The sequence below is a fragment of the Xiphophorus hellerii genome, chromosome 9 (assembly GCF_003331165.1).
Source record: "Xiphophorus hellerii strain 12219 chromosome 9, Xiphophorus_hellerii-4.1, whole genome shotgun sequence".
In the NCBI taxonomy this organism is placed as follows: domain Eukaryota; kingdom Metazoa; phylum Chordata; class Actinopteri; order Cyprinodontiformes; family Poeciliidae; genus Xiphophorus; species Xiphophorus hellerii.
In genome coordinates this window covers 32,108,334-32,117,530 of record NC_045680.1, presented here as the reverse complement: position 1 = coordinate 32,117,530, position 9,197 = coordinate 32,108,334, and the positions used below count along the sequence as shown (strand labels likewise).

The 9,197-nt window shown below is 40.5% G+C and overlaps 1 protein-coding gene across 2 annotated transcripts; it reads left to right on the top strand.

Annotated features, from left to right (window-relative positions):
• The first annotated feature begins 744 nt into the window (after positions 1 to 744).
• Positions 745 to 8,154, top strand: LOC116725750 (gastrula zinc finger protein XlCGF57.1-like). Of its 2 annotated transcripts, XM_032572098.1 has the most exons (3): positions 745 to 993; positions 5,615 to 7,010; positions 7,179 to 8,154. In XM_032572098.1, exons 2-3 carry the CDS (start codon positions 5,630 to 5,632, stop codon positions 7,697 to 7,699), a joined length of 1,902 nt encoding a protein of 633 aa, XP_032427989.1. In that variant the 5' UTR covers positions 745 to 993; positions 5,615 to 5,629; the 3' UTR covers positions 7,700 to 8,154. The 2 variants fall into 2 exon arrangements, with proteins under 2 accessions (XP_032427989.1, XP_032427988.1); XM_032572097.1 differs by having other exon boundaries at positions 5,615 to 8,154.
• Positions 8,155 to 9,197: the final 1,043 nt, after the last annotated feature.

The window sequence follows — 9,197 nt, the reverse complement described above, 5'->3', positions numbered from 1 at the left end:
CGATCGCCTGGATACGGGTAAATCCTCAAGATTATAAGAGAAGTCTTTTTTACACAGATAATACGGATCATGTCCTAAATATGTGCATATTTTTCTAGATACCTTGTCTGTTCCAGCCTATTTAGGGAATTAGCTACTCACTGTGGTCAATTTAGCTTTGTTTTGAACCGGAGAAATTCACTTCTGGACCTTCATCTGAATTTTGTGAAAGCAGGCGCTGCAAACTCTGGCGTTGTTAGTTTTCACACCTCCTGTTTTTAGCTGTAGATAGTTGATCCACTTTTCTCCTCTTTTTCCTGTAAGTTTTTTTAATAATTAACTCCCTTGTGACCGACTACCATCAAAACACGAAATTAACTTTTATCTTTCTCTCTATTAGAACTTTTGGAACAACCGTACAATGTGTGAGAAAGGAGTCAGACTTTAGGCATTTTGATGCTGGATCAGCAGAAATAAATGGGCTGAATTTACTTCCTGCCCTCCATCTGCATTGGGTGCTACGTCATCTGCAACACAGCAATATCTGACAAGACCTATCATATTCTGTCGTTGTCTGTATTTCCATAACAGTCATAATATTAGTGGTCAAATGTTAATTTTTATTCGTTGTTCGGCTTATTATTTATTTTTCCTTTCGTCACAATATACGGTGCTCACAGAATATGGTGCAACACCGGAACTAAAAGTGTATTTTCTATTTCTGGGGTAGATTTTCTTGTGACACTTCCGGCGGAAGTAGCCAACACTGAACTAGCAGCGTTAGCTTCCAGGCTTCTTTGTGTTTATCGGCGGTTAAAAAGCGGCTTTGCTGGGTGAGCTGAATGTTTAAGAGTCTGCGGTAACAATATCTTCGGTTAATCTTCATAGAGAATCGATCAGAGAGAGAATCGATCAGAGAGAGAATCGATCAGAGAGACTAACTGCTGCGGAAACATTCAGCAGCACCGGAGGAGGAAGGATCGATCATCAGCCTGATCCTCTCGGAGCCTCCAGGTAGAGTTTGCTGATCCAGGCTTCGACCTGTTGTTAGTTTCTGTTTTACAATTTAAATCTTTCTCGTTGCTGAAGTTGGAATTCTGCTGCATTTAATGAAATCCCGTTTATTTCAATCCACTCTAAATGTCACAAAACATCGAATGTTTAAAATTGAGCTTCATAATTTTATACAAACAAAAGATTAAAGTAAAGACACATTTTGATTTTACATTTCTATTGTGGCAAAAATCCATATTTTATAATGAAATCACATCAAATCTGGGCAGAATTATTGCAGTTTGAAAATCTTTATTCAGTTTGTGAAAACAGATTTTAAAGCTTTTTTAGTGTTAAGAGCATCTTGGCTTTAAAAGTACAGATTGTGAATTTAAGTTCACTACAGCCTGACGTTAATATTATTTAGATCTTAGGTATATTTATCTAATCTAAATCTTAGTCTCTTACTTTAGTTTGGTAACAGAAAATACATGTGTGTATTTTTCTACATAACTTTATACTTAACTCAGTTGAAACTGTTTTAAACTTGTCAGCTGTAGTTTTACACACATCAGTTATTTTGTTATCTTTTCTTTTGCCTAAAAAATGAATTTTTAAACTTTCTTTTGAGTTAGAGAACTAAAAATTACTAAGATATAGTTATCTGACTTCATGTTTTTTATAAAATCCTACAAAAAGACGTATCTTAACCACCACTGAACAAAGTTAAGTGTCTGCAGTGTAATTTCAAAACCCAATAATACAAATATAATAAACATTGTGACAAGAAAAGTTAGATTTTCCCGTCTATAAAAAGGGGGAAAGTGTTGTGTTGAAACGGGAGCTCTGCCTAAGTTGAGCTTCCTCTCTGAAAGGGATCCACGATTAGTTGCAACAATCGACTTTATTTGAGAAATATTTATTTTAGATGTAAAAACAGTACAGTAATATTACTGTAGGTTATACATGTAAAATCTACTAATCTGGTAAGTAGTGGTGCACCGATTTATTGGTGCTGATTTCCTTTATTTTGAGATCGACTGATTTTTACATGTGGAGCCGATCTTATCCACCGATGTCATCAACCTCAGCAAACGTGTAAAAATCAACTTCTGGGCCACCAGGTCACGTCTGCACATTTACAGTTAACAACAGTCACCTCGTTGTTGCCAATTCAGAAACTTTCTTGATATATTGAGCAACATCTCAGACAAAAAACTGGTATCGGCCAAAGTTGTAGCTGCCGGGTTAGTTTTAACCACATCCCGATCGTCGTGGACACAAAGTGAACCCGCTCCTTTGCATCCTGACTCGCCGTTCTTCACACGTTGTCCCTCAACACCAAAAAAACAAAAAAACAACCTGCATATAGCAGGAACATCGTTTACTATAAAATATACAATTCTATTGACTCTTTTCCACCGGCTCGGCTTGGCCCGGTCCGGTCCGGTCCGGCCCGGCTCTACTCGCTTTCAGAACTTTTCCACCGGCTTCTTTTCGGGGCTGGTCCTGCTATTTAGGGTCCTGCTTCGGAGACGGGCCCAACCGGGCCTGTGACGCAAGCTTCACTCCAGTTTACTGATGGCCTGAGGGCGCTGTCAGACGGCCAGACAGCCAGGCAGTCAGACGGCCAGGCGGTCAGACGGTCAGACGGCCAGACGGCCAGACGGCCAGGCGGTCAGGCGGTCAGACGGCCAGACGGTCAGATGGTCAGGCGGTCAGGCGGCCAGACGGCCAGGCGGCCAGGCGGTCAGACGGCCAGACGGCCAGACGGTCAGACGGCCAGGCGGTCAGACGGCCAGACGGTCAGACGGTCAGACGGCCAGACGGCCAGACGGTCAGACGGCCAGATGGTCAGGCGGTCAGACGGCCAGACGGTCAGACGGCCAGGCGGTCAGACGGCCAGATGGTCAGACGGTCAGGCGGTCAGACGGCCAGACGGTCAGGCGGTCAGGCGGCCAGGCGGTCAGACGGCCAGACGGTCAGGCGGTCAGGCGGCCAGGCGGTCAGACGGCCAGACGGCCAGATGGTCAGGCGGCCAGGCGGTCAGACGGCCAGGCGGTCAGACGGCCAGACGGTCAGGCGGTCAGACGGCCAGACGGCCAGACGGTCAGACGGCCAGACGGCCAGATGGTCAGGCGGTCAGGCGGCCAGGCGGTCAGATGGCCAGGCGGTCAGACGGAGCAGCAAAGAGAGAAAGAAAACGAGGCGCAACGTTTCAACTCGCTGCAACACGGAAGTGATGGAAGATACAAACAAGCCGTGAACAAAATGTCGGCTTTTCTTTGCTTCGCATTCCAATATTCAGCGGTATGTTGATGGAGCAGTGAGGAACGAGTCATTTTTGTCAACGTAGTGGAGAGAATGAAAACCTCGGTGAACAGATGCAGCTAACGCCGCTGCTGCTCTCCAGCCAGGTGAGCAGTTTGGAGATATCTCTGTCTGCTTTTTGTATGTCTGCATAGGTCTAAAACTTAATTATGTTTTGTCTTTAATTTATACAACTATTGCAGTTATTTATAATTGTTCAGGTCTGGATGGTAAAAAAAGTATTTGCATATATATAAAGTAACATGTCTGTTTTTAATAATTCCTTCTGTGTTTGTAACTCCCACATTAGTAACTCTGTTATTTATCTACATTTATGTGCTGCAAGCTCTAACATCTGATTACTTTTCCCAGAGAACAGAAGAGGAGGAACATGGCTGACATGATGGAGAACGATGAGGAGAACCGTCAGAACAACAACTGGATCTCCTTCAGGAGGAAGCAGCTACCAGCTGATGGCAGAGCTCCATGAAGAGCCGAGGCAAATAAAAGAAGAAAATAAATGCTGTTTTCTCTCAGTGAACAAAGTCTCTTTTTTATAATCTCTCCTCACATTATTGTACAAACTGTAGTTTGTTTGGCATCAAGGTCCTAATACAATCCTCCCAAAACGAGAGGAGCTTTAGACAGAGTGAAAATAACATTATGTTGTAGAAATATGTCATTGACACATTATTAATACATTATTCAGCAAACCAAACATTTTCACATTATTATCAGGGCTGCTATTAACAAAAACCCAAAATACAAGTCATGTTCATTTCTACTTTCTACATCATCTTTCTATCCACTCTGTTTATCTGTCTGCCTGGAGAATCTTCAACGTAAGAAAGAGAGAAAATGTGTCCAAAACCTGGAACCTTAATTAGTGATAAATAAGACTAAGAGTTTAAACTTTTAATTCTTAGAGACTAAAAAGTGGAAACATGAAGGTTTGATTAAAACTAGAACCAGTCAGATTAGAAGGAATACAGTTTTATTTGTTCTCAGTGTAACTTGGACATCAGATGAATCATAATTAAACATATTGAAGTGAAAAACAACAGATTGTTAATGCACTTCAACTCTAAGAACATCAGACACATTTTAAATTAGAAATGTTTCATCAGCACATGGAGCTCATGTGGTTCCTGCTCCAGAAGCTGAAGGTCTCTGGACATCCTGGAGGTAAAAACCGACCGGCGGTCAGGAAGACGGACACTGATGAGATCCTCCAACTCAGAGGCTGCAGGAAGAACCGCGATGGTCTGCAGTTCACCAACATCTGAAAAGGGGGCATTAGTGAAACTTTGTCTCCTCACTCTGTGTAGATACAATTATTCCAAGCTGTGATAAATAACTTTTGTCTTTTAGCTCAACAAAACATCACAACATAATATTCACTGAATTTACATCAATATCTTCTTTTCGGCACTATTGAATTCCATACAGTGGAATAAATAACTCACTGTCACCACATGCTTTATCAGTATCAGTATTTCAGAACGAAAAGGTGCAACAACAGCAGAACAGCCTTTGTGAGTTATAATAAGCATCGCTAATTCACATACCAAACAGCCTGAGACAACATGCATTCTCACCCATAAACCAGTATCCCTGACTGGTTTTTTCCCCTTTCAAAATGAAATTACAATCTAGCTTTAAACACATCGCCGCCAAATATTAGCTTGTGGCTAATTGATAGCCAACCAAGCTAATTAAAGCTCAGAATTTACCAGAGATTCACATCAAGAGAAAAAAAAGCAATTCAAGCTTATAAAGCAAATTTCTTCCAGATCCAGATAGACGGGAATCAAAAATCAGCGATAGATGAAAACTATGTAATATTCTAATATTTCTTGAAAAATATTGAAAAGAAAACTCAGTTTTATCAGTAAAGTGACCACAAAATGTTTTTTTCTTCTTTGGTTGTTCCAGCCCATGTTCTGCAGCTTTAGGCGACTTTGTCAAAATTGAAGGTCCTGACTAAGTCAAAAAGTCTTGAGGTAACAAAGTAGTTTATGGAGCATTTCTATGCGATTGCAACCAGAAAACATGTCAGTGCCAACCCTAAGATTACAGGAAGGTTTGACATTTTCTATTGAAGTGTTTTTGTCCGTCTGTTTCAGGCTGTGTATCGATAGTTGTCTTAATGCTGTGTTAACTTTAACTCTGAAGACAATGTGTAGAAACCTTTCTCTGCCTTAATTGTACAGAAGAGTTTAAAGTCGAAAAGTGAACTTCGACCATCAGTTGGATCCTGAAAATGTTGAAATTCATCTGGGAGGCAATAAGCTAAAACTTACGTTATATTTTCTATTTGTCTTTTTTTCAGATTTGCCTCAACAGCATGTCTGTTATCAAGCAAGATGTTGCTTCTCACTATTTTGTTCTCAACGAACAAGAGATCTCTGTTTTGGACCAGAGGGAAACAGAAGAACCAGAACTTAGGCAAGTAAAAGAAGAAGAGTATGGATCGGAACCTCTGCTAAATGTGAAGAAAGACGAAAACATTGTACTAAAGCAAGAGACAGACACCTTAATGGGAACAGATTCTGGATCTCTTGAAATAAAGGAGGAACCAGAGGAAATAGAACTGCAACAATTGAAAGATGACTGTTGTCAATCAGAATCTCAGCAGATGGTAAAAATTGAGGTTGAAGACATCAGTCAGGATGAAAACCAGGAAGTACTGAAGCAGGAGACGGATACCCTAACAGTAACCGATTCTGGATCTGTGGAACTCAAAGAGGAACCAGACAAACTAGATACTAAAGTAGTGAAGGAAGCGGAGCATGCATCAGGACTTCAGCAGAGGGTAGAGAAAGATACTGTAAGCATCAACCTTCATGAAAAGCAGGATGTACTGAAGCAGGAGACTGATAATTTAATCACAAAGACTTCTGTTGGTGAAACAGACCAACAACCACAACTCAAAGGAAACCAATTCCTATTTCAGGACATCCCTGAAGCAGATCATCATCAGAAAATAAAGACTCACAACAAAGGTCAAAGTGGCAATGTAGACAAAGGGATGGAGGGTAGGAAAACTTACAAAGGTAAAAACTATAAGCAATGTACAGTGTGTGGAAAAAAGTTCAAATGCAGTAGTGATTTAACAAGTCACATGAAAACTCATAGAAATAAGAATCCTTTCTCATGTCTAACCTGTGGGAAATGTTTGAGTCGCAAACAAAGTTTAGATAGACACATGATGATGCACACAGGTGAGAAGCCTTTCTCATGTCTAACCTGTGGAAAAGGTTTCACTCAAAAAAGTTTTTTGGACCAGCACATGAAAACTCACACAGGTGAGAAGCCCTTTTCATGTCTAACGTGTGGAAAAGATTTTATTCAAAAAAGTAGGTGGACTTGCCATATGAGAATTCATAAAGCCGAGAAACCTTTCTCGTGTATAACATGTGGAAAAGGTTTCATTCAAAAACGTAGTTTAACTTGCCACATGAGAACTCACACAGATGAAAAGCCTTTCTCATGTCTAGCTTGCGGAAAAAGTTTCATTCAAAAAAATATTTTGACTCGCCACATTAAAACTCACACAGGTGAGAAGCCTTTCTCATGTTTAACCTGTGGAAAAAGTTTCATTCAGAAAAACAAATTGATTCACCACATGAGAACTCACACAGGTGAGAAGCCTTTCTTATGTGAAACCTGTGGAAAAGGTTTCTTTCAAAAACATAGTTTGACTATACACATCAAAACTCACACAGGTGAGAAGCCTTTCTCATGTCTAACCTGTGGGAAAGGTTTCATTCAAAGACGTAGTTGGACTTTTCACATGAGAAGTCATTCAGGTGACAAGCATTTCTCATGTTTAACCTGTGGAAAACATTTTATTGAAGGTAGTTGTTTGAGAAAGCACATGAGAACTCACACAGGTGAGAAGCCTTTTTCATGTGTAAGCTGTGGAAGAGATTTCACTCATAAATATAGTTTGAATTGTCACATGAGAATCCACACAGGTGAGAAACCTTTCACTTGTACAACCTGTGGAAAAGCTTTCATTCAAAAACGCAATTTGACTGGTCACCTGAGAACTCACACAGGTGAGAAGCCTTTCTCATGTCTCACCTGTGGAAAAGATTTCCTTCAAAAACGTAGTTGGACTTTTCACATGAGAAGTCATTCAGGTGAGAAGCATTTCTCTTGTACAATTTGTGGAAAAGATTTTAACCAAAATAGTTGTTTAAATCAGCACATGAGAACTCACACAGGTGAGAAACCTTTTGCCTGTATAACATGTGGAAAAGGTTTCACTCAAAAATGTAGCTTGAATAGCCACATGAGAACTCACACTGGTGAGAAACCTTTCTCATGTATAATCTGTGGAAAAGGTTTCAGTCATAGATGTAGTTTGAGTAACCACATGAAAACTCACAACGGAGATATGTCTCATTAGAAGGGCTCAAAAAAGTCTGCAGGGTTTAAATGGGCTATAGATAACCATTTTCTAGATAAAAATATTCTCAACTTCTCAATTTTAATGTATTGAACTTTTTATTTTGTATATACAGTTCAGACCAAAAGTTTGGACACACTTTCTAATTGAATTCAATGAGAAGGTGTGTCCAAACCTTTGGTCTGTACTGTAGTTTTCTATAATTTTTCTCAATGGCCTACTTCCAGCTATATAACTATTTGTATACTTTCACAAGAAATCTGTATTTTATAAAGCTGATTAAAATACATTTGCACCAGAAACCTTTTTCACGTGGAACTTGCGTTAAAAAGGCTTCAAAAAGGTTAACTGTGTTAGAACTCGCACAAAATACAAACTTTTCCTATCTCTTGTAGCAACGTTCTCAGTCGCTGTATTTTCTTCTCTGAAACTTGTAAAATAAACCATATAAAGTCCATGTGAAAAGGTATTGTTTTTGCTATAATTTGAACATTTCAGTTTTCTTATAGAATAGAATAGAATAGAATTCAACTTTATTGTCATTGCACTGTCACAAGTACAAGCAACGAGATGTAGTTTGCATCTATCCAGAAGTGCTCTACGAGATATAAATATTTATTTACAGATGTACAAGACTATGTATGTATGGACTATAAGGGGTTATAGCAAGAGATATACAGGGGTTGGACAATGAAACTGAAACACCTGGTTTTAGACCACAATAACTTATTAGTATGGTGTAGGGCCTCCTTTTGCGGCCAATACAGCGTCAATTCGTCTTGGGAATGACATATACAAGTCCTGCACAGTGGTCAGAGGGATTTTAAGCCATTCTTCTTGCAGGATAGTGGCCAGGTCACGACGTGATGCTAGTGGAGGAAAATGTTTCCTGACTCGCTCCTCCAAAACACCCCAAAGTGGCTCAATAATATTTAGATCTGGTGACTGTGTAGGCCATGGGAGATGTTCAACTTCACTTTCATGTTCATCAAACCAATCTTTCACCGGTCTTGCTGTGTGTATTGGTGCATTGTCATCCTGATACACGGCACCTCCTTCAGGATACAATGTTTGAACCATTGGATGCACATGGTCCTCCAGAATGGTTCGGTAGTCCTTGGCAGTGACGCGCCCATCTAGCACAAGTATGGGGCCAAGGGAATGCCATGATATGGCAGCCCAAACCATCACTGATCCACCCCCATGCTTCACTCTGGGCATGCAACAGTCTGGGTGGTACGCTTCTTTGGGGCTTCTCCACACCGTAACTCTCCCGGATGTGGGGAAAACAGTAAAGGTGGACTCATCAGAGAACAATACATGTTTCACATTGTCCACAGCCCAAGATTTGTGCTCCTTGCACCATTGAAACCGACGTTTGGCATTGGCACGAGTGACCAAAGGTTTGGCTATAGCAGCCCGGCCGTGTATATTGACCCTGTGGAGCTCCCGACGGACAGTTTTGGTGGAAACAGGAGAGTTGAGGTGCACATTTAAT

Coding starts and splice junctions, on each gene's coding strand:
- LOC116725750 (XM_032572097.1), top strand. CDS start 5,630: ATGTCTGTTATCAAGCAAGATGTTGCTTCTCACTATTTTGTTCTCAAC.